The 24,105-nt window shown below is 42.7% G+C and overlaps 5 protein-coding genes across 8 annotated transcripts; 2 read left to right on the top strand and 3 right to left on the bottom strand.

Annotated features, from left to right (window-relative positions):
• The first annotated feature begins 1,686 nt into the window (after positions 1-1,686).
• Positions 1,687-4,109, top strand: LOC128755981 (leukocyte elastase inhibitor-like). Its single transcript, XM_053860100.1, has 10 exons — positions 1,687-1,806; positions 1,873-2,054; positions 2,177-2,317; positions 2,419-2,536; positions 2,649-2,791; positions 3,017-3,094; positions 3,173-3,262; positions 3,341-3,521; positions 3,586-3,692; positions 4,074-4,109. The coding sequence occupies exons 2-10, from the start codon at positions 1,878-1,880 to the stop codon at positions 4,107-4,109; spliced, it is 1,071 nt and encodes a 356-aa protein (XP_053716075.1). The 5' UTR covers positions 1,687-1,806; positions 1,873-1,877.
• A 2,159-nt stretch (positions 4,110-6,268) lies between these two features.
• Positions 6,269-9,162, top strand: LOC128755752 (leukocyte elastase inhibitor A-like). Of its 4 annotated transcripts, XR_008414168.1 has the most exons (9): positions 6,269-6,395; positions 6,499-6,721; positions 6,960-7,076; positions 7,420-7,537; positions 7,696-7,838; positions 7,973-8,044; positions 8,130-8,154; positions 8,379-8,559; positions 8,632-8,777. XR_008414168.1 is itself a non-coding variant. In XM_053859710.1 (8 exons), exons 2-8 carry the CDS (start codon positions 6,545-6,547, stop codon positions 8,868-8,870), a joined length of 1,047 nt encoding a protein of 348 aa, XP_053715685.1. In that variant the 5' UTR covers positions 6,269-6,395; positions 6,499-6,544; the 3' UTR covers positions 8,871-9,162. The 4 variants fall into 4 exon arrangements, 3 of the variants coding, with proteins under 3 accessions (XP_053715685.1, XP_053715687.1, XP_053715686.1); XM_053859710.1 differs by lacking the exon at positions 8,130-8,154 and having other exon boundaries at positions 8,632-9,162; XM_053859712.1 differs by lacking the exon at positions 8,632-8,777 and having other exon boundaries at positions 8,130-8,303; positions 8,379-8,503.
• A 1,950-nt stretch (positions 9,163-11,112) lies between these two features.
• On the bottom strand, positions 11,113-14,095 carry LOC128756222 (leukocyte elastase inhibitor A-like). Its single transcript, XM_053860553.1, has 9 exons — positions 13,999-14,095; positions 13,673-13,895; positions 13,318-13,434; positions 12,857-12,974; positions 12,556-12,698; positions 12,227-12,298; positions 12,052-12,141; positions 11,704-11,884; positions 11,113-11,631 (listed from the first exon to the last, which is right to left on the bottom strand). The coding sequence occupies exons 2-9, from the start codon at positions 13,847-13,849 to the stop codon at positions 11,396-11,398; spliced, it is 1,134 nt and encodes a 377-aa protein (XP_053716528.1). The 5' UTR covers positions 13,850-13,895; positions 13,999-14,095; the 3' UTR covers positions 11,113-11,395.
• Positions 14,096-15,935: 1,840 nt separating this feature from the next.
• Positions 15,936-19,628, bottom strand: LOC128755295 (leukocyte elastase inhibitor A-like). Its single transcript, XM_053858550.1, has 8 exons — positions 19,365-19,628; positions 18,607-18,747; positions 18,403-18,520; positions 18,149-18,283; positions 17,955-18,040; positions 17,802-17,891; positions 16,623-16,803; positions 15,936-16,553 (listed from the first exon to the last, which is right to left on the bottom strand). The coding sequence occupies exons 1-8, from the start codon at positions 19,539-19,541 to the stop codon at positions 16,327-16,329; spliced, it is 1,155 nt and encodes a 384-aa protein (XP_053714525.1). The 5' UTR covers positions 19,542-19,628; the 3' UTR covers positions 15,936-16,326.
• Positions 19,629-20,382: 754 nt separating this feature from the next.
• LOC128755294 (leukocyte elastase inhibitor A-like) lies at positions 20,383-23,451 on the bottom strand. Its single transcript, XM_053858549.1, has 8 exons — positions 23,167-23,451; positions 22,379-22,519; positions 22,013-22,130; positions 21,763-21,905; positions 21,478-21,555; positions 21,292-21,381; positions 20,880-21,060; positions 20,383-20,804 (listed from the first exon to the last, which is right to left on the bottom strand). The coding sequence occupies exons 1-8, from the start codon at positions 23,341-23,343 to the stop codon at positions 20,578-20,580; spliced, it is 1,155 nt and encodes a 384-aa protein (XP_053714524.1). The 5' UTR covers positions 23,344-23,451; the 3' UTR covers positions 20,383-20,577.
• Between the last annotated feature and the right edge of the window lie 654 nt (positions 23,452-24,105).

Raw genomic sequence — 24,105 nt, 5'->3', positions numbered from 1 at the left:
ACAGCGCCATCTTGTGGCCATCAACCCTTCAGTACTGTGTCATGAAATCTCATTGACCTACCAGTACTCAGCAGCCAGTGGTGCATTAGCTGTGTTGACTTCATAGTTGTGCTGCAGGGGGAGGAGGGTTTTAAAGCAGCTTGATTACAGACTTGTGAAGTATGATTCTCCCATTGCTCTCCATTGTCTCTCTTGGCTCCTCAGAGAAGAACAAGGATTTGATTCAAAGCAGTTTGGTGCACCCCTCAACTGTCCAGGTGCTGGTAAATGCCATTTTGAATGTTAAATGTGTTTTCAGGGAATGTTCATACAGAGAAGGTCAGAAGGAGCTCCATTGTGTCTCCGTGGACCTGGAGAAAGCGTACGACTGAGTGCCAAGAGAAGACTTGTGCTGTTGTATGAGAAAGTCTGCAGTGGCAGAGAAGTACGTTGGAGTGGTGCAGGACGTGTATACCAGGTGTGAGACGGTGGTGCTGCAGGTGTAACACACGAGTTCAAGGTGGAGGTGGGACTGCACCAAGGCTCAGCTCAGAAGCTGAGGAGAGGAAGGTCAAAGAGGAGATTTATGGAGGTGGTGAAGGAGGACAGGTTTGTAGGTTTGAGAGAAGAGGAAGCAGAGGACAGGGTGAGATGGAGGATGATGATCCACTGTGGCGACCCATGAAGGGAGAAGCCGAGAGGAAAAGAAGATATTCACAGTTGGGCACATGCTCCAACGTTACTGACACAAGAATATGACTCATGATCAGACGTCATTACATTGGTTGGGTAACAGTTGTGATCCATTTCAGTTGAACGTTTCCACTCTTATTTGTCGACATCTAATTCTCTATGTTTAAAAAAGCCAAGAGAAAAAGCCAGGAGAAGGACAGCGTGTTCCCTCCTACCTCCGACGTCTGTCTCCTCTGGCTCCCAGCATCACCATCACGTTGTGAAAAGTCCCACAAGTAACCCACAAAGCGTCATGGGGTCGATGACACACCAAGATCTTTAGACAGCAACTCATGACTTCTTGAAAGATGAGCAAGCGTGTTTCTACCTGCGAGAGAGGAGAACCTGAAAAAAATAACAAAGACAACAAACGGATTATGAAGACTCAGTGTATTGAGACAAGTCATTACAACTTACACTGCCTTTCTAGAGTGTGAGTGAGGTAGCATGGTTTTGGCCATTACGCTAACGTGTGTTGACATGCAGCACCTAGCATCATGCCAACATGGCATGCAAGTCAATTTGGAAAAACTTTTGCTGTATTTTTTTTTAGGTTTGTTTGAGCTACTTTAAATACTTTGGAGTTTGGAATTTGGGATCAACTGAAATCAGAGCCTCAGTCAGGAATCATTGTCCATTTTTGTAGTTTTTTGTATCCTCGTCGGTCACTTGACGTAAAAAGAGCATTTTGTTTCTGTTTGCAAACTTTAACTTGAAATAACTTTTGACGTTTAAATTCAGCTCTGGCGATGTTGATGGGAAGTCAGGATGTCGGCATGTGAGATATGATGACCACAAACAGCACGTCCAGAGCAGTTAGGTGAGTCATTTCCCCAGAACATCCAGCTGAAATAAATCATTTTTGGGTGGTGTCATCCTTCTTGTACAACTATAAAAGTGCGACTGAGGAGATCCTCACTTACGTCTGCTCGAGACACGCTCAGGTAAGAAAATCTTTGGCATGGTGTTTCAGCTGTTGTTGCTACGTGAGGCGTTTTAGATTGACACTTGCCTTTGACCACAATAATGATGATGTTGTTGTGTCTTTGTGACTATTTCAGACTCCTCCAGTATCACATCTTCACCTCTCCACTGGTACATTAGCTCTGCTTGACTTCATTGTTAATGCATTGTTAAGATTTTCTTTTTTTTTTTTGTCAGATAATATGGCATCCAGAAGCCCCCTGTCCAAGGCTAGCACCACCTTCTGCCTGAATTTGCTGAAGAAGCTGTGTGATGATGGCGAGGCAGACAATTTATTCGTCTCCCCATTCAGCATCTTCAGTAGTTTATTTATGCTGTTGCTGGGCGCCAAAGGCAACACCAGAGAGCAGATTGCAGAGGTAATGGATGAACTAGTTTATAATCGAAGTAAACTGATCAAGCTTGACTTTTAAGGTATATTCTATAATGCAATGCAAGTTTCCTCACACCTTTCCTTTTTTTCTGTTCCTTTTATTATTAGGTGATGGAACTTTTAATCTCTCCGGGGGATTTTCTCCAGAGTTTTGGAGAACTGCAGAGAAAAATCCTCTCCAAAGATGCACCTTATTCACTCAATATTGCCAACAGACTGTACGGAGAGCAGACGTGCAACTTCCTTGAGGTTCGGGTTAAAAAAAAAAAACTAAAGAAAAAACTCACATTGATAGTCACTGAAAGAAACAAATCTTTCCTAACTAATTATAAAAAAATGAATGCTTGTAGAAGTTCCTGAAAGACTGTGAAACTGATCTTGGAGCCGAACTGGAACCTGTGGACTTCATCAACCAGGCTGAAAAGGCCAGAGTCAGCATCAACCACTGGGTGGAGGCAGAGACTGGAGGTGGGTTCAAGTATCTGCTCTGACAAGCACTACAGTATATGGAATTCAAAGAGGTGATCAGTTCGTCCCATGTTTTCCAATTCCTCCCCAACATGTCACAATTGTTCATCAGGAAAGATCAAGGAGCTGCTGGGAAGCGGTTTGGTGGACAACTCGACCAAGCTCATTGTGGTCAATGCCATCTACTTCAAGTCTGACTGGGCAAGCCAGTTCCCCAAAGACGCCACAACAGATGAAAAATTCTGGATCAGTAAGGTAGATATTTCCACTGTACCAGTCATCAATGAGGGAAATTCAGTATTCTGCTGGTCATTTCAACAGTTTCTGGAATTGTTTGCGTGTTGAGCTGAAGCTGATGGAAAGGGGCCTGGCGCCAGTGGCCCTCAATCTCCATGATTTTCATGAAAAATCCATAGTTTCAAGTTAAACTTTCTGCTAACTTAGTCACTGCTCCTTTACATACCTGCACTTTGTCTTCAGACCGAGTGGAAGCCTGTGAAAATGATGCATCTGTCAGGTGATTTTCGGTATGCTGCCTTTCCTGACTGCAATTGCAAGGTAATGGAGATCCTGGAGGTCAGAAGTAACCATTTGCTGCAGTCGTGACTGTGATGTTGGACCCCCTCTGCTGCACAGGTCTTGGAGTTGCCCTACAAACGAGGTGAACTCAGCATGATCGTGGTTCTGCCTGATGACATTGGGGATGGCCCGGCTGCATTGAACAGTGTACCAAAACCAGATGAAGATTTCAGATTCTGCATGTTAATTGACCTTCATAAACAGGTGTCATTGTGTTATCCACAGTTGATGGGCTCGCTTCTCTGTGACAACATCAATAAGTGGATGGATTGTGATACGATGGCAACTACACCTGTTAAAGTCTCACTTCCTTGCTTCTCCATTGAAGACAAGATTCAGTTAAAAGACGTTCTTAAGGAACTGGGAATGGTTGACGCCTTTGATCCTACAATCAGTGATTTTTCAGGTGCATCTCCAGTGCAATACATACAGCACACGTGGAGTTTCAAACCCCTCTGCTCTGTTCTCAGGAATGTCCTCGTGTGACAATATGGCCGTCTCTGGTGTCATTCACCAGGCTTCCATAGATGTGAATGAGGAGGGAACCGAAGCAGCTGCTGCAACTGCTGGCATGTTGGTGGGTGGTAGCAGGAGAACCGAATGGGAATCCTTTGTGGCAGATCATCTGTTCTTCTTCCTTATTATACACAAACGCAGTTCCATTATTCTCTTCGCTGGTGGATTCAACTCACCTCAGTGAGCCTGAAAATACTCATTACACAACATTGATTCAGCCAGATACAATAATATAAAAGTCCTGGTGAGTTCATGAACCTCAAATGATCTTTTAATGTTGTGCTGTCTTGGCGCAAAAAAAACAAACAAAAAAAGTTTCTGTCTTGAAATTCACACAAGGTTTCATTTTGAAATCCAACTCTGAGATTCTCTCTCATGAAATGTAATGATGCATGGTCTTTAGTCGACCCACTCTACTCTGTCAGTCTTCTTTCCCACATAGGACAGTAAGCCTTCACAGCTGGTGGAGGGTATTTGAGCCATGGTTGAAAAGATGTCAGTTATATGTTTCACAGTAGTTTGCTTTATCCTCAAATAGCAGTAAAGAAATATGAATCATGTCCCATCTCTTACATCATTTGCATGTGTAACTCACAGTTGAATTGTCTTCAAAACTGAAGTTATATTGATGATTTGGTCACAAAGACACATCATTCCGATGCATTGACATATTCATCACATTCACACATGTATTCTCCTTTGGGAGACAAGTAAGAAATAGTAACTAGCTGAATGTGACTCCAGTGCTATGAGGACATCAGAGCCCTCTAGCGCAGTGGTCCCCAACCTTTTTATCACCGTGGACCGGTCAACGCTTGACAATTGGAACGTGGCCGGACTAACTCTCCTCCTCTTGACCAGTGCCCTCATGCTCTCTGAATCTGGTTGCTATGGTAACGTTTAAACATGCCTTCAAAATAGCATACAGACTCATCACAAAAACGAATATACAGTAAAGTGCACGAAAATTTTTAATCACTATATTGTTAAATCAATGGTAGCCCTGAGCTTGTTCTTCTCTTCTATCCCATCTGAGAGTGACGGTAGTGACTCCTGGTACTGCTTGTTTAAAACTTTCTTCTTCTTGGAAAACGTAGGCTCTTCTCCTGTCCCTCCACAGAGCCTTTTTCTCTGAGCAAAGAAACTTTCCAAAGACGGCAGCTAAGATGGTCTCCATCACACCTTCACTTTCTCTCACTTTCATTTAAATTCACTCACCTCTCTAGATCACCAAGTAAACGGCATCAAAACATTGGTTTTCTTTGACCTGCAAGACAACGCATAAGAAGCATTCCATGAGTGTTCCATGTGTGATGTGAGGATTCATTGAAATGCTCATTCAAAAGCAAATATTTCAGAGCAGAGAGTGCAGTCTGGTGGGCTCTGAGAAGGAGGATGTTGTTTCATGAAGCTTCATCAAGGTCAACACCCTTGGGTTCTGTCCGACTCCTCACCTTCATTTCTGTCAATCACAGAAAGCAAAGTCCAGTTTCCTTAAGGCTCAGTTATTTTCAGGGGAAAAAACATTTTGAAAATACTGTATGCAGTACAGTACTTTCTGGGAATATTCATGACTTTTACCAAATACATATATTCGTCGTCCTTCAAAATCATAGTTTTTTCATTGTTTTTACAAGCAAGTCTGTTACAAGGATTGATTTGTTAGTGAAATATCACGTGGGCACATGACAATGACAAAGAATTTGTCATTGTCATGTCAGGCCAAGAGGAAGTTAAGTCTGTAAATAATGTCAAAGAAAGTTCCCTGGAAGCGAGCCAGGCACAGTGCGCCAGCACAACCGCCAATGTGGTTCAGTCACTCTGAAAAGTCTCACACAAACCCTGCAACATCACTCCTACGATACTGTGAACCTGACTTTCACCCATGTGAGGACATCGGTTCCAGACTTCTGGAATCCTGTGTGACCAGCAGTGTGGAATTATCATGGAATCAGTTCCAGTTTTGGATAGATTTTTTTACCCTGAATGGAAATGAATGTCACTCGCTGTCATCAGTGTGGAGCACACCATCATCTATCTCTTAATTTGTTGTTGCAGATGTGATATTGTCAGATAGAAGCATTGAAACAGCATCGATATATCAATGTTTGTAATTGAACAATACAATGAGAATGAAGGTCCATGACTTCTGAATTGAATAACATGATAAGCTGGAAAGACAACGCCATTTATAAAAAGTATATATCGTATATATCGTGAGTACTTCTTCAGCAATTTGGATGGTCATTCACATTCAACATTCACTTGGCTGTACAACTAAGTTTTGAAAGGAAAACTCTTAAAATCATCCATCATAAAGCTGATAGTAACCCAGTTAGACATGAAGGAGACAAACTTGAAATAAACAAATAAGAACAACTCCCATAAATTCAGTAAAGATAAAACTATTGTAAATGGTTGGCAACAGTTTTGTGATGGGGGAAATATAATATTTCTTACTGTCATCTTCAAAAGATACTGTCACAAAGTTGTCACCTGGATCCATATCAAAACAGTACAATGCTCATCTTCAAATCTATCCTCCTCACCTCACTGACTGAACACTATGCCTGGGCACACACGCCCTTCCTCTTCAAAGCAGTCAAATTAGTCACGTTGACAACTTGGGGAACTTGGGTCACAATTCCATTGACCATCTTCCTGAAATCCATTCATTCTTGGAGGTGTGTCATTCTTCTTGTTTGACTATAAAAGTGCGACAGTGGAGCTCCTTTCTTTACGTCTCTGCTTGATTCACGCTCAGGTAAGAACCTGGTTTGTTGGCCAACATGATGTTTCAGTTGTTGCCATGTAAGAAGGGCTACTTTGACCAAGACAATGTTGTTGTTTCTCTGTGTCTATTCCAGACTTCACCAGCATCACGTGTTCACTGACTCTCCCTCGTCCGATAAAATGGCATCATCTAAGTCCCTGTCCAAGGCTACCACCACCTTCAGCCTGAAATTGATGAAGACAATGTGTGATGGTGGCGAAACAGGCAACACAGTCTACTCCTCATTCAGTGTCTACTCCACTCTGGCGATGCTCCTGCTGGGTGCCAGAGGCAACACCCAAAAGCAGATCGCTCAGGTAATGAAGCGAATGAACATTTATCTCAAGTTAGCAGCAGCTGTTCTAGAGAGTCGTGGAGACAAGTTCATGGCATCATGGAATCAGTTCCAGTATTGGATAGATGTTGCTACCCTGAATGAAAATGAATCTCAGCTGTTCCTCTGAGTCTTGGTGACTGGCAACTAGCCAACTTCATGTGAAGACCATTTTGTAGGTGAGTTTCTTCACCTTCCCTTTTTTTTCCTTCTAACATAAGGCGATGGAATCTCTCGCTGAACAAGGGGATATTATCCAATACGTGGGGGGACTGCAGAGAAAATTTCTCCATTTTGCCAAGAGACTGTTCGGAGAGAAGACCTACAACTTCACTGAGGTTTGTTCATCAAACATACTCTTGTCAGTCAGAATAAAACAGTCACAGTTTATTCTTTCAAGGTGAAAAATTCCCACGGCGTCACATTTGCATGGTGACGTTGGCATTCAATTGAAGCACGTTTCGCCTCCAATGTTGTTTCCTGATGCTGTTGAGAGTGTGTCTTTTTAACTAAAAACATAAAGACCTGTTCTTTTGCTTCATTTGACTTCAATGACTTGATATACAGTTTACATCATCTATTGTCAACTTCTGTGTCAACAATTAACACAAAAGTCCTTGATATATGACCACATGGGAGAGAGAATGTGCTGCTCAAGTTGGTGAATCCTGATGCTTGCAGAGTTTCCAGACAGAATGCAAAGCTATTTTTGGAGCTGAACTCCAACCTGTGGACTTCATCAACCATGCTGAGGAAGCCAGAGTCAAGATCAACCACTGGGTGGATAGTGAGACTAACGGTGGGTTCGACTTCAGAGATCAGAGAAATTAGGATGGATTTTTAAGGATAAAACTATACTTAAAGACATCTTTAGTCAATAATCATGATGAAACCCTCATATTTTCCAATTGCTCACCATTGTGTCTCTGTCACCTCTCTGTCCCTGTCTCTCACCAGGAAAGGGCCAGGATCTGCTGGGAAAGGGTTCAGTGAACAAAGAGACCAAGATGGTGGTGGTGGATGCCACCTTCTTTGAAGGTGACTGGGAACAGCCATTTAGCGAAAGTGACACAACAACTCACAAGTTCTGGATCAGCAAGGTACCACCATGATTTGTAGATACAGTATATATATAACTATTTTTGATCATTTCATGTTTGTTGCATCTCGAGTAGTATCCTTTTTCACTTTCAGGTTCTGCTTTGCTTCAAATGCTTGCACATTTTGTTTTCAGACCGAGTGGAAGCCAGTGAAGATGATGAATCAGTCGGGGTACTTTGCGTATGAGGCTGACACCCACACCAAGGTAATGGAGACATGTGACAAATTCCAAAAGAAGTGAGCAGTTGCAGCAATAGTGACTGTCATGTGTGACACTGTCTGTTCTACAGTACTTGGAGCTGCCGTTCAAAGGAGGTGATTTCAGCATGTTCATCATTCTGCCTCATGACATAGAGGACGGCCCAACTGCATTGCCCAAAAGAATCATGTTTAGACTCCAGGAGAGACAACAATGAGTTCATGTACACCACAGTGTTTATTAGATCCTCTGGCGGGTCACCAAGGTGATGCCGTCCTGGTTCCGTTCACGTTGACATTCACTCATAGACAATGAACTGGTGGGATTGTGTTGTCTGCAGATGAGGAGCTGGCTGGACCATGGGCACTTCAAGAAGAGGACCGATAGTGTGGCAATGCCAAAGACCCCTGTCAAAGTCTCTCTTCCTCACTTCACCATTGAACAAAAGCTCCAGATGAAAGACGGCCTGAAGCGCATGGGGATGGTTGACGCCTTCGACCCGGCAAAGAGTGACTTTTCAGGTACACCTTGTGTAGAATGCATCCAGAAATTGTTGGTGATGAATTTTTCAAACCTTACCACTGTGTTCTCAGGAATGTCCCAGTGCCAGGATTTGGCTCTGTCTGAAGTCTTTCAGCAGGTGTTCATCAATGTGGACGAGGCTGGCGCTGCAGCAGGGACTAGATCTGTTGCTGTGACCAAAATGGCTTGTTCCATGGAACAAGCATCTACATGGCAGTCCTTTGTTGCAGATCATTCTTTCTTCTTCTACATTGTACACAATCCCTCCTCAACTGCTCTCTTTATGGGCACAGTCATCTCACCATCGTGAACAAGAGAGTGAGGTGATGCACAACCTTGATTCAGCCTGAATCAAGATGACATGAGGCTAAAGAGTGATCCTTTAGTGATCATGATGTCAGTTCTTTAGAGTTCAACCATCCAAAGTCTGATCATCTTATGAGGTAGTGATGCTCCCTGTGAGCACACGATGATTGTTCTTCTGTCTTCAAATCACATCAAAATCACACATTTCTTTATTAAATTTAAGACAACTATGATTCAAATCTGATGAACCAAAGCTTCATTTACGGTGTTTGGCTGTGAAGGGAATAAATGATGGTGGCATGAAAATACTGTGCCTGTGTCGTTCATTCCGTCAAGTTCATTCATATGTAACCGAGTGATTTCAATGGTGAACGAAAGAAGCAGGCAGCAGAGTCCAAAATAGTTCTTTGTTTCTTTGTTTTCCTTTAGTCACACACAAGCCCACCATCCAAAAATAACACAAGCCCCCCAACGTCGCAGACAGCACAAACTCATTCGCGGCCAATCTCTTCCCCACCAAGACACAATTTAGCCTCCAAATGAATACTGAAAGAAATAACACACACACACACACACACACACACACACACACAGTCTGTTACACATATATAGATTAACAAAGAAATTACATACAACCATGCTGTACCTGCACCATCTCACATCTTGATGTGAAATGTTGTCAAGACATAGTAGATCTAATGTAAACTTTCTGGTCAGGTGCGTACGTTGGCAGGTGTGTTTATTACTGCAGTCACAATGTCAAACTCTGTTGTCCGAAACAAGGGCCTCAGATTTATGCTCATGCTGGGCTGAGGGACCTTATCATCAGCGAGACGATCACGTCTTCATGTGTGCATAAAATGTTTCCATGGTACAAGAGATGAATTAGATGAATCAATTGCAGACCGTAATTCATTTCATACACATAAAAAAAAACCAATATCTTGTTCTCAAAAGACGATTAGACACGCCCAAAGGACTCAAATAAGTTTCATGTCGTCCGAATAACTCAGACCTCAATTCGGCAGAATATCCTCCTCAAATTATAACATTCATGTTTGTGGGAGTTAGGGACGGGCATAACTTATCGTACACGATGTCATTGCTGTATCTCACGATAAATTTGATAAACAGGCGGCTCACTCGCTGGTCGTAATTTTAAACTCATTTTTAAAACAGGGAACCTTTCATAATGATACTGGCTGACTCTCAGTCACTGGATCCAAGTTTATTTTATTAGATGGAGTGGTCCTCATAGGTCTTCTCTGACGTGGCTGTCTGCCTTGGTTTGTATCAATACATGCCGAGTCCCGCTGTGCTGGCACATCGGCTAAACACCGTGGTGAAAACAGTTGGATATTGGTTGGACATCCTCTCTGGTATTGGCAGTGGCCTCCTCTTCCGCATCCCCGGTTCGGGTTCACTGTTCGCGGACACACTCTCACAGGCACCGTGAATGTAACAACCTGAGGAGCCAAGAGAGACAATGGAGAGCAATGGGAGAATAATAATTCACATGTCTGTTATTAAGCTGCTTTAAAACCCTCCTCCCCCTGCAGCACAACAACAAAGTCGAACACAGCTAATGCATGGCAAGGCTTTGGCATGGAAAACAAGAACTGAAACATTATGTTAGAGAAATAACTTCTTATGTGAGCGTCAGAGACGTAAAGAGAGAACCTTCTCTGTCACAATGTAATAGGCTGCAGGCTGATACTCTCACAAACATCAATGTTATAATTTGAGGAGGATATTCTGCGGAACTGAGGTCTGAGTTCTCACGACGACATAAAACACATTGGAGTCCTTTGGGCATGTCTAACAATCTTTTGAGACCAAGAAACAGCTTTTTAAAAGTGTGCCCAATATGAATTATGGTCTGCAATTGCTTATTCTAATTCATCTCTTGTTCCATGGTTGATGGCAGGTAAGGTCATCCACACATGAAGACGTGATGGTCTCACTGATGTTAGGGTGGCTCAGCCCAGCATGAGCATAAATCTGAGGCCCTTGTTTCGGACAACAGACATTGCGACTGCAGGAATAAACACACAACTGCCAACATATGCAAACCACTGACGGTAAAGTTTACATTAGATCTACAATGTCTCAAGGCCATTTCACATCAAGACGTGAGATGGTGGAGGTACATCATGGTTCTAAGTATTTCTTTGTGTCTTTGTTAGTCTATATATAAATGAATGAACATGTCGGTATGAACGACACAGGCACAGTATTTTCATGCCACCATCATTTATTCCCTTCACAGCCAAACACCGTAAATGAAGCTTTGTTTCATCAGAGTTGAATCATAGTTGTCTTAAATTTAATAAAGAAATGTGTGATTTTGATGTGATTTGAAGACAGAAGAACAATCATCGTGTGCTCACAGGGAGCATCACTACCTCATAAGATGATCAGACTTTGGATGGTTGAACTCTAAAGATCATGATCACTAAAGGATCACTCTTAAGCTTCATATTGTTTCAGGCTGAATCATGGTTGTGCATCACCTCACTCTCTTGTTCACTATGGTGAGAGGAATTTGCCCAGAAAGAGAGCAGTTGAGGAGGGATTGTGTGCAATGTAGAAGATGAAAGGATGATCTGCAACAAAGGACTCCCATGTAGGCACTTGTTCCATGGAACAAGCCACTTTGGTCACAGCAACAGATCTAGTCCCTGCTGCAGCGCCAGCCTCGTCCACATTGATGAACACCTGCTGAAAGACTTCAGACAGAGCCAAATCCTGGCGCTGGGACATTCCTGAGAACACAGTGGTAAGGTTTGAAAAATTCATCACCAACAATTTCTGGATCTATTCTACTCGAGGTGTACCTGAAAAGTTACTCTTTGCCGGGTCGAAGGCGTCAACCATCCCCATGCTCTTCAGGTCGTCTTTCATCTGGAGCTTTTGCTCAATGGTGACGTGAGGAAGAGAGACTTTGACAGGGGTCTTTGGCATTGCCACACCATCCGTCCTCTTCTTGAAGTGCCCATGGTCCAGCCAGCTCCTCATCTGCAGACAACACAACCCACCAGTTCATTGTCTATCAGTGAATGTCAACGTGAGCAGAACCAGGACGGCATCACCTTGGTGACCCGCCAGAGGATCTGATAAACACTGTGGTGTACATGAAGTCATTCTTTTCTCTTCAGGAGTCTAAACGTGATTCTTTTGGGCACCTTTTTAAATGCAGTTGGGCCGTCCTCTTTGTCATTAGGCAGAATGATGAACATGCTGAAATCACCTCCTTTGAACGGCAGCTCCAAGTACTGTAGAACAGGCAGTGTCACACATGACAGTCACAATTGCTGCAACTGCTCACTTCTTTTGGAATTTGTCACATGTCTCCATTACCTTGGTGTGGGTGTCAGCCTCATACGCAAAGTACCCCATCTGATTCATCATTTTCACTGGCTTCCACTCGGTCTGAAAACAAAATGTGCAAGCATTTGAAGCAAAGCAGAACCTGAAAGTGCAAAAGGATAATACTCGAGATGCAACAGACAAACATGAAATGCTCAGAAATAAGTTGTGATGTTAAAAATATGAATTGATCTCAACAAACATGCACAGTTTGCAGGTGACTAGAGCCGACCCCTTTCTCAGTCCATGTCGTAGACTCAGTAAAGAGAGTGTGACCCACATTGACAGCTTATTTAGTGACTAGATAATCATGGTGGTACCTTGCTGATCCAGAACTTGTGAGTTGTTGTGTCACTTTCGCTAAATGGCTGTTCCCAGTCACCTTCAAAGAAGGTGGCATCCACCACCACCATCCTGGTCTCTTTGTTCACTGAACCCTTTGACAGCAGATCCTGGCCCTTTCCTGTTGAGAGACAGAGACAGACAGGTGACAGAGACACAATGGTGAGCAATTGGAAAATATGAGGGTTTCATCATGATTATTGACTAAAGATGTCTTTAATTATTGTTTTATCCTTAAAAATCCATCCTAATTTCTCTGATCTCTGAAGTCGAACCCACCGTTAGTCTCACTATCCACCCAGTGGTTGATCTTGACTCTGGCTTCCTCAGCATGGTTGATGAAGTCCACAGGTTGGAGTTCAGCTCCAAAAATAGCTTTGCATTCTATCAGGAAACTCTGCAAGCATCAGGATTCACCAAATTGAGCAGCACATTCTCTCTCCCATGTGGTCATATATCAAGGACTTTTGTGTTAATTGTTGACACAGAAGTTGACAATAGATGATGTAAACTGTATATCAAGTCATTGAAGTCAAATGAAGCAAAAGAACAGGTCTTTATGTTTTTAGTTAAAAAGACACACTCTCAACAGCATCAGGAAACAACATTGGAGGCGAAACGTGCTTCAATTGAATGCCAACGTCACCATGCATATGTGACGCCTTGGGAATTTTTCACCTTGAAAGAATAAACTGTGAGTGTTTTATTCTGACTGACAAGAGTATGTTTGATGAACAAACCTCAGTGAAGTTGTAGGACTTCTCTCCGAACAGTCTCTTGGCAAAATGCAGAAATTTTCTCTGCAGTCCCCCCACGTTTTGGATAATATCCCCTTGTTCAGCAAGAGATTCCATCGCCTTATGTTAGAAGGATAACAAAGGGAAGGTGAAGAAACTCTCCTACAAAACGGTCTTCACATGAAGTTGGCTAGTTGCCAGTCACCAAGACTCAGAGGAACAGCTGAGATTCATTTTCATTCAGGGTAGCAACATCTATCCAATACTGGAACTGATTCCATGATGCCATGAACTTGTCTACACGACTCTCTAGAACAGCTGCTGCTAACTTGAGATAAATGTTCATTCGCTTCATTACCTGAGCGATCTGCTTTTGGGTGTTGCCTCTGGCACCCAGCAGGAGCATCGCCAGAGTGGAGTAGACACTGAATGAGGAGTAGACTGTGTTGCCTGTTTCGCCACCATCACACATTGTCTTCATCAATTTCAGGCTGAAGGTGGTGGTAGCCTTGGACAGGGACTTAGATGATGCCATTTTATCTGACGAGGGAGAGTCAGTGAACACGTGATGCTGGTGAAGTCTGGAATAGACACAGAGACACAACAACATTGTCTTGGTCAAAGTAGCCCTTCTTACATGGCAACAACTGAAACATCATGTTGGTCAACAAACCAGGTTCTTACCTGAGCGTGAATCGAGCAGAGACGTAAAGAAAGGAGCTCCACTGTCGCACTTTTATAGTCAAACAAGAAGAATGACACACCTCCAAGAATGAATGGATTTCAGGAAGATGGCCAATGGAATTGTGACCCAAGTTCCCCAAGTTGTCAACGTGACTAATTTGACTGCTTTGAAGAGGAAGGGCGTGTGTGCCCAGGCATAGTGTTCAGTCAGTGAGGTGAGGAGGATAGATTTGAAGATGAGCATTGTACTGTTTTGATATGGATCCAGGTGACAACTTTGTGACTTTTAAAGATGACAGTAAGAAATAAGCATGTTATATTTCCCCCATCGCAAAACTGTTGCCAACTATTTACAATAGTTTTATCTTTACTGAATTTATGGGAGTTGTTCTTATTTGTTTATTTCAAGTTTGTCTCCTTCATGTCTAACTGGGTTACTATCAGCTTTATGATGGATGATTTTAAGAGTTTTCCTTTCAAAACTTAGTTGTACAGCCAAGTCAATGTTGAATGTGAATGACCATCCAAATTGCTGAAGAAGTACTCACGATATATACGATATATACTTTTTATAAATGCCGTTGTCTTTCCAGCTTATCATGTTATTCAATTCAGAAGTCATGGACCTTCATTCTCATTGTATTGTTCAATTGCAAACGTTGATATATCGATACTGTTTCAATGCTTCTATCTGACAATATCATATCTGCAACAACAAATTAAGAGGTAGATGATGGTGTGTTCCACACTGATGACAGCGAGTGAGATTCATTTCCATTCAGGGTAAAAAAATCTATCCAAAACTGGAACTGATTCGATGATAATTCCACACTGCTGGTCACACAGGATTCCAGAAGTCTGGAACCGATGTCCTCACATGGGTGAAAGTCAGGTTCACTGTATCGTGGGAGTGATGATGAAGGGCTTGTGTAAGAGTTTTGACAGTTACTGAACCACATTGTTGGTTGTGTTGGCGGAGTATGTCTGGCTAGCTTCCAGGGAACTTTCTTCTGCATTATTTACTGACTTAACTTCCTCTTAGCTTAAACATGACCAATTCTTTGAATGTGCCCATGTGATATTTCTGTAACAAATCTATCCTTGTAACAGATTTGCTTGTAAAAACAAGCAAAAAAAAAATCATTTCAAAGGACAAGATTGAATGTGCGTTTATTTTAAGATAATAGTCATGAATATTCCCAGAAAAAAATGAGACAATGCGTCCAGTATTTTTTAATTTATTTTTTCCTATAATAATCTCTCCAATAGAACACTCTAAAGAACTGCTGTGAAATTTTAAGAGTCCTCATGTGACCTGATCTAATAGAGAATATGAAACACGATGTCACTGTAGTTCCATTTAGGAGCAAACCACAAGCAAAATTTAATTCCAAAGATACAAAAGAGGCTATCGATCTGAACTCTAGCATGGAAATGCTTCTTCAGTGTTGTCTTGCAGGTCAAAGGAAAACAGTGTTTAGATGCAGTTTACCTGGTGATCCAGAGAGGTGAGCGAATTTAAATGATAGTGACAGTAAGTTAATGTGACTATTTAAGCTGTGTTAAAGGAGCAATTGCGCATCGCATCGACTGTGGTGTGACTGTGGCAAATATTTTACCGATTTTACCTGGATTTGATCGCATGTATGTGGATTTGTGGTGCCCTACCGCCCCCTATTGACCAGCTGCTTTTATTTTATTTTTTCGCTTGATGCGCCTAAAACTTGGTTACTGTGCAAAGGGGAAATGGTTTTTGGTGTTTATAACATTACATGTCATTCAACAGACACTTTTGTCAAAACGGCTCACAATAAAATCCCCTAATTTCGACCACCAAGACTGGCAGTAAATATCACATTGTCGACAATTGAGGATCATGTGAAAAGTTTGTGACCCAGAAAAGACACTTGAGGGACACCAGATATGATTTACCAGGGTTTAATGCCAGACAGTCTCTATGATCTCTGTGAACTCATGTCACATAAGTTTGATCAGAAGAGGTTGTTTTTTTATCTATTTTTATTTACACTTTTCCACTTTCATAAACAAACATGCAGATCATACTGTATATAGACCCCCTACAACGTGCCATCCTGCCCTCCATCATCTCCTAGCATCAATAACTCGCACACAAATATTCACACATGAGAAATAAAATACAATGAAATGATCACAAAAAATTAAGAGGAAAATATTACTGGATTATATATGATTTATAAAAAAAGTACAGGTTATTAAAAAGTGGATTCATGTGCACTTAAACATGAATAACTGCTCCAGAGAGCGTGTCACGTGATTAAACATAACCTCTTGGGAGCACTGCTGAGCTCACTCTGGTGAACAGAAGCGACCAGTGAAGAGAAGGCTTGAGGTGGGGTTGTGTCGAATGAAGAAGAGGAACGGATGATCTGCTGTGAAGTAAAGGTCGGACATGCAAGAACCCAGTGCCATTATAACAGCGGTGGCAGCAGCCGCTTCAGTGCCCTTCTCATTCACCTCCACAAAAGCCTTGTGGACGACGTCAGACACTACAAGGTCTTTGTCTGGTGACATCCCTAGAAGCACAGTAGAAGACTTTAAATGGCTTTCAAACTTCACGTTTTGAAGGTGTACTCTTGGTGTACCTGAAAAATCACTTCTCGAAGGGTCAAATGCATCGACCATCCCCATGCTGATCAAAACATTCTTCATGTCGTACTTTTCTTCTATCTTGAATTTAGGCAGGTGGAGAGATACGAGCATGGGCTTCATCACATCACGGTGAGTCCACTTCACAAAGTTCTCATAGGTCAGTGCCTTCTCAAGCTGTTGAGGATATAGATACTTTCAATGAGCTGCCAGTTACTTTAAGTACACAGTCTCTTCTCTGCTGCTGCCCAGACTCCATCATCTACTTGAAACACATCAGAAATGAAACGTGAATATATCCACTCAGCAGTACATAAGCTTCTGTGAGGACATTTGTGTACTTGGTTCACCACCAGCCTGCATCAGCTTGCAGGGACTGGGACCTGTACAGGCGATGAAAGAAGATCAGGTTAGCAACGAGGGGATGCTCTGAGAAGAAAGAACATAAATTTGCATCCAACTACTCTTCTTCAGTGTGGAGATGCCTGCAGACGTCACCAACTACAGGACTCCCTCCTCCAAAGTCAAAGACCTGGCCAACTACTTCAACACCTTCTGCTGCTGGTGTGAGAGGGACAACTTCATCTTCTCCCAAACAGTAAATCGCCACTAGTGATGGTGAGATGAAGCTTCTTGAAGTACTGAGGCCTTTAGAGGAATTGGTTCGACTCATAAAGTCGATTCTTCAAGAAGGTTAATTTGCGCTTAAATATAAGATTCTGCAAGCATGAACTTCTGTTGCCCAAAGCTTTCAGTGGTATTGCACTCATGACATCAACAACATAAGACATAGAGCGGGGTAAATGCTATAATGGTGTTTGAGAAGATGTGGATAAGATGTATACACACACACAGCAAAATTTAATTTCAATTATTTTTATTCAAAAATAGTTTTTTTTCAACTGTTTTTGGACTTGGCCTGTTTCTTTTCTTTGACAGAATTTCCCCGCTTTATCTGTAATACATCTTACTTACCTTGTTGGCAGATATAAGACCTCAGTGTTCCCAGACTGGGGAAAACTTTCTCTTTCTCTATGTTTCCATGACAACAGTAATCGATAAGCAACACACAGCTGCTAAGCGAACACATCACTCTTCACCACCATCCCCCATCACACATCGGCGTTGTGAATGACTCCATTGTGATAAAATAAAATGCCTCACAAGTGTCCTACCTTCTCCAGTCCAGTCGAGTTGTCCTCAATTTCATCAGGGAGAAAGATCAGCATGCTGAGATCGTTTCCTTTGTAGGGCAACTCCAGGATCTGAACACATCGCAGTCGATATTGTAAACCTTGCCGATATTGTTCACAAGAGATCTCCATCACCTTGAAGTTGAGCTCAGGGATGATGGCTACAGGAAAGGTAGACTGCTGTGTCATCAGTCTGATGGGTCTTTTCTCAGTCTGGAAGAATAGTACAGAATTGGTCATAAAAAACAAATAAAAAAAAACAATGATCTGTGGCCTCATACGACAGTCATGTTCAAGTTGTCATGTTTCTCAGCACTGTATGTGTTACCTTCTGAACAAGCCATCGCTAGTGTCTTCTCCGAGAAACTCCTTCTCCCACATGGCTTTAAAGTAGATGGCATTGACCAGCACCAGCGTGGTCATGCTCCGCACCAAACCTTGGGACAGCAGGTCCTTAATTTTACCTGACAAAATAGTGGCATTACTGAGTGCTCCGTGAGGACACTGGTTTGTTTGCTGTCACGTTTTAATTCCTAGATTCTGGATCGATTCTCATGAGTCCATTCTCACCACCCGAACAAACCTTCGGTCTTGTTTGCCACCCAGCTGTTGATGTTGAGTCTGGCTGCCTCGAACTTTGTCCTGAAGTCCACAGGCTCCAGTTCCGCCTCATAGAACTCTCTGGATGATGACAGGAAGCCCTGCAAAATTCACAGTTAAGTGGGCTTTCCTCCATTTTTCTATTTGAATTGATTTCTAAGCGTTTCCAACAGATGAGAAAACAAACCTGTAGAAACTGGAAGGACTGCTCTCCATACAGCCTGTTGGCAACACAGAGTGAATACATGGGCTCCTTGTTGCCGATGTTGTGCAGCAGTTTCCTGAAGCTGGCGTGAACGCCCTCCTGACAGGCCTGAGTTCTTAGACACTAAATAGGAAACAAAGAAAGAAAGTTACTTCCTAATACTACTGTGCCCATCTCTCCTGCTCAGTAAATAAGAACCAAATTACAACAAGGACCACATCCTCAACCCCTCCAACACTTGCAACAACAAAATTAGAATACATTTATTTCACGCTGACACAGTGTCCAGGAATGACCTATTGGAACACCCTTTCTTCATTGTACTTTTGTAAATTTCCCTCTGCTCTTGGTGGGAAGAATGAACAGACAGTGGTCCATTTCTTTTCTATTAAGTGGCGTCTCAGGTTTAAAACCACACCCTGTATTTTCAATAATCACTAACCAGAAAGAACTGGCATCTCTCCATCACTACGTCAGAGCCAACATTTAACTGCAAAGCACAGACCTGTTTGTTCTGCCGTTAAGGGTGTGGATTTGAGGAGAGAGGTCATCAATCAAAAAGATGAATTTAGAGGGCTGTTATTTGTTGTATTTTTGTATTGTTTAGGGTTGAAATTCCCTACAAAAGAAGGAGCAAATATCAGCTTGTGATCAGATTAAATCAATAACACACAACCTTGAAGTCAATTTATGTTTAGAAAAACACAACCCACTGTAAGAGCAGAAGAGCTTGTTCTTACCTCTGACATCTGGTTCCGAGTGTCGCCTTTGGCTCCGAGCATCACCATCGCCAGAGCGGAGGAGATGCTGAACGGGGAGAAGATGACGTTGCCTCTCATATCTGCGCTTCCCAAACGACTCAGCAAATCCAGGCAAAAAGTCGCGTTCGCTTGGGAAAGCGAGTTTTCCGCTGCCATTTCCTCAGCCAGATGAAATTTAGATCACAATAAACTGTGAAAACTTTCAGCGAAGTTCTTCTTCACAGCCCGTCAGTTCAAAATCTTTGGCTCACGGGACCACGCGTCAGTCACCGAGGGTGGACAGTAAATACCAAACGTATCCGCCCTTGGTGCCGCCTTGCGATGACGTCTCGTCCAGCAGAAAAAAACCCAAAAACTTTGTAATAGGGAACCTAAACGAATAAAGAGTTTGAGGACACGTCCACGCGAAATGTTTGTGTTTTAAAAGAGCGATATTTTCCATGCATCTCTTCGTTCGGTACTGACATCTGTGTGTTGCTAATGTTTAGTTGTCATCTTTACTTTGTACTTTGTAATAGGAATCACAAATCACAAATGAGTATTACGATATATATATATTACTAGCGAAAAATTGCTGCCGTGAGCGCGACTTATACCCTCACGGATGCAGACGACGAGCTGGGGGCGCAAAGCATTGTGGTTAGGTGGAGTGTCCGCAGGTCGACTCAGACCTCATCCACATCTGGAGCGAGCCTCGAGATATAAGCTGAGGGGGGTCAAAGTGTGGCTAACTGTCTAACGTGGGGGGTATGGGTATGTGGAAAGACAACATTAAGAACAACACAAGTGAGAAAAAAACAACCAGTGACCTGGAGTGATCAACACTAAGGCTGAAAACAGGTCAAAAAGTGGCCAGATTCAGGAGCCGCACATCAGTGGCGACTTGTATGACTCACATGGGAAGAACTGACTTCATCTATGAAGTCAGGATGCGACGTGCAAAGGATAATATTGATCATGGCACATGTACTTCAATGGAATGCCAAGGGTTCAGATATTTATTTTTATTATACATCGTGTTAAAGAGCGGTTTCACATCGTTCACAGGTGATTCAAGGGTTGATTAAAGTGCAGTTTAACATAAACAGAAAGCCAAGCCTCTTTCATCATATCAATGAGGCTAATTGAAGACAATGGCAGCACAACTGTCATTTAATCACTGGAGACATGAAACAGGAGAGCACTGCTGAGCTCACTCTGGTGAACAGAAGCGACCAGTGAAGAGAAGGCTTGAGGTGGGGTTGTGTCGAATGAAGAAGAGGAACGGATGATCTGCGGTGAAGTAAAGGTCGGACATGCAACAACCCAACAACATTATAGCAGCGGTGGCAGCGGCCGCTTCAGTGCCCTTCTCATTCACCTCCACAAAAGCCTTGTGGACGACGTCAGACACCACGAGGTCTTTGCCTGGTGACATCCCTACAAGAACGGCAGGAAAGTTTAAATCCTTTTTAAACTTCTGTGTTCACATTTATTTTTTCACTCTTGGTGTACCTGAAAAATCACTTCTTGCAGGGTCAAACGCATCAACCATCCCCATGCTGATCAGAACATTCTTCATGTCGTACTTTTCTTCGATCTTGAATTGAGGCAGGTGCACAGACACAAACGTGGGCTTCATCATATCACGGTGAGTCCACTTCACAAAGTTCTCATAGGTCAGTGTCTTCTCAAGCTGTTGAAGATACAAATACTCTCAATGAACTGCCAGTTACCTTAAGAACACAGTCTCTTCCCAGCTGCTGCCCAGAGCTTTGGCCCTCCATCCTTCACTTGAAACTCTTAACAATCTCAGAAATGGATCACTATTTCATCCACTCTGAACGTATATTGTTCTGTTTCCATAAGGAGCAGAGTCTAAATGTTACTCGTCGTAGTGAAGTAAAATGCCTCACGAGTGTCCTACCTTCTCCAGTCCAGTCGAGTTGTCCTCAATTTCATCAGGGAGAAAGATCAGCATGCTGAGATCGTTTCCTTTGTAGGGCAACTCCAGGATCTGAACAACAGATGGCGCCACACACCACAGTTGATATTGAAGGAACTGGCCAATGCTCTGTTGACACTGACATTGTTCACAAGAGATCACCATCACCTTGAAGTTGAGCTCAGGGATGATGGCTACAGGAAAGGTAGATTGCTGGTACATCATTCTGACTGCTCTTTTCTCAGTCTGGAAGCACAGTACAGCTCTGGTCATGAAAAACAACGATCTGTGGCCTCATACAAAAACAGAGAAAAGCCATATTTTTTGCAGATTTTTTTCTAAGTTTGTACATTTACTACACAACAAGTTGGGCTATTTCACAATTTACAACACTTAAAGACTAACTCGTTCAAACTTCATTGGTTAAATTAGGAAACTAAAAAGCTGTGTTACCTTGCTGATCCTGAACATGCCATCGCTTGTGTCTTTTCCGAGAAACTCCTTCTCCCACATGGCTTTAAAGTAGATGGCATTGACCAGCACCAGCGTGGTCAGGCTCCCCACCAAACCTTGGGACAGCAGGTCCTTAATTTTACCTGACAAAATAGTGGCATTACTGGGGCTCTGTGAGGACACTGGTTTGTTTGCTGTCACGTTTGAATTCCTAGATTCTCATGAGTCCACTCTCACCATCTGCACAAACCTTCGGTCTTGTTTGCCACCCAGCTGTTGATGTTGAGTCTGGCAGCCTCAAAACCTTTCCTGAAGTCCACAGGCTCCAGTTCAGCCTCATAGAACTCTCTGGATGATGACAGGAAGCCCTGCAAACAATGAAAATGTTAACTCTAATGTGACGCCCAAAGCAACGAACTAAGATGTTTTTAATAGTTATCTTTATTAGTTCCTTGATTGAATGGTTTGATCTACTGCCAAACACAAAATATATGGGTGACAGAGACACAAGAAATATAATTGTTTTTTCGATGTTCATACAATAAATTACAGTAAAATTAAGAGGTCTTTTAATAAAGTGTTTTCACAAACTACTGAAAGCAGCGTTTGAGCAAACCTGTAGAAACTGGAAGGACTGCTCTCCATACAGCCTGTTGGCAACACAGAGTGAATACATGGGCTCCTTGTTGCCGACGTTGTGCAGCAGTTTCCCGAAGCTGGCGTGAACGTCCTCCTGACAGGCCTGAGTTCTTAGACACTGTACAACAGATCAACATTCACTTAATAATGTCTGGCCATCACTTCTGCTCAGCAGCTAAGTACCAATGAAAACAGAGAAAATCTGAAGCAACTGAAAGGGTAGGTACAGACACCGCATTCCCAAAGACTCCACAGATAACAGCCACTATGACGCTACAAAAACAAACTTAAAACAAGTGTATGTCATACTGACAGAAGGATGGAGCAAATGTCCAGGAATGATTTATGGAATTTCCCCCTACTGTGTTTGGTAGGAGGAATGGACAGACAGCATCAAATTCTTTTGTAAATAAGTGGCATTAATAAGAACCAGTCCTTGAGGGGATTCAGGAAGTAGTTGTCATATAAAATCGGCCACTATCTATCACAACCAACTTTCAACCAAACACTGATCCACTCTGACCTTGGGTGATAAATAAACATGCTTTGTAGTTAGCTTGTTACAATTGTTATTTATTTATCTAATACATAATTTGTTTTGGCGTCAAATGATGAGTATGTTAAGCAATTCCCTATAAAAGAGGAAATAAATAGGAACTTGTGATCAGATGACATCATAGATGTTTGGTAACAGCTGTGAGTCATTGCAGTTCACAACGTTTCTACTGTCACTTCAGTTCTTTTTTAAGTTTCAAAACGACGTACCTCTGACATTTGTTTCCGAGTGTCGCCTTTGGCTCCCAGCATCACCATCGCCAGAGCGGAGGAGATGCTGAACGGGGAGAAGATGACGTTGCCCCTCATATCTGCGCTTCCCAAACGACTCAGCAAATCCAGGCAAAAAGTCGCGTTCGCTTGGGAAAGCGAGTTTTCCGCTGCCATTTCCTCAGCCAGATGAAATTTAGATCACAATAAACTGTGAAAACTTTCAGCGAAGTTCTTCTTCACAGCCCGTCAGTTCCAAATCTTTGGCTCACGGGACCACGCGTCAGTCACCGAGGGTGGACAGTAAATACCAAACGTATCCGCCCTTGGTGCCGCCTTGCGATGACGTCTCGTCCAGCAGAAAAAAACCCCAAAACTTTGTAATAGGGAACCTAAACGAATAAAGAGTTTGAGGACACGTCCACGCGAAATGTTTGTGTTTTAAAAGAGCGATATTTTCCATGCATCTCTTCGTTCGGTACTGACATCTGTGTGTTGCTAATGTTTAGTTGTCATCTTTACTTTGTACTTTGTAATAGGAATCACAAATCACAAATGAGTATTACGATATGTATATATTACTAGCGAAAAATTGCTGCCGTGAGCGCGACTTATACCCTCACGGATGCAGACGACGAGCTGGGGGCGCAAAGCATTGTGGTTAGGTGGAGTGTCCGCAGGTCGACTCAGACCTCATCCACATCTGGAGCGAGCCTCGAGATATAAGCTGAGGGGGGTCAAAGTGTGGCTAACTGTCTAACGTGGGGGGTATGGGTACGTGGAAAGACAACATTAAGAACAACACAAGTGAGAAAAAAACAACCAGTGACCTGGAGTGATCAACACTAAGGCTGAAAACAGGTCAAAAAGTGACCAGATTCAGGAGCCGCACATCAGTGGCGACTTGTATGACTCACATGGGAAGAACTGACTTCATCT

Source organism: Synchiropus splendidus, chromosome 3 (assembly GCF_027744825.2).
Source record: "Synchiropus splendidus isolate RoL2022-P1 chromosome 3, RoL_Sspl_1.0, whole genome shotgun sequence".
Taxonomy (NCBI): Eukaryota; Metazoa; Chordata; class Actinopteri; order Syngnathiformes; family Callionymidae; genus Synchiropus; species Synchiropus splendidus.
Note: the sequence above shows the minus strand (reverse complement) of the source record. Positions and strands in the feature narration are given on the sequence as shown.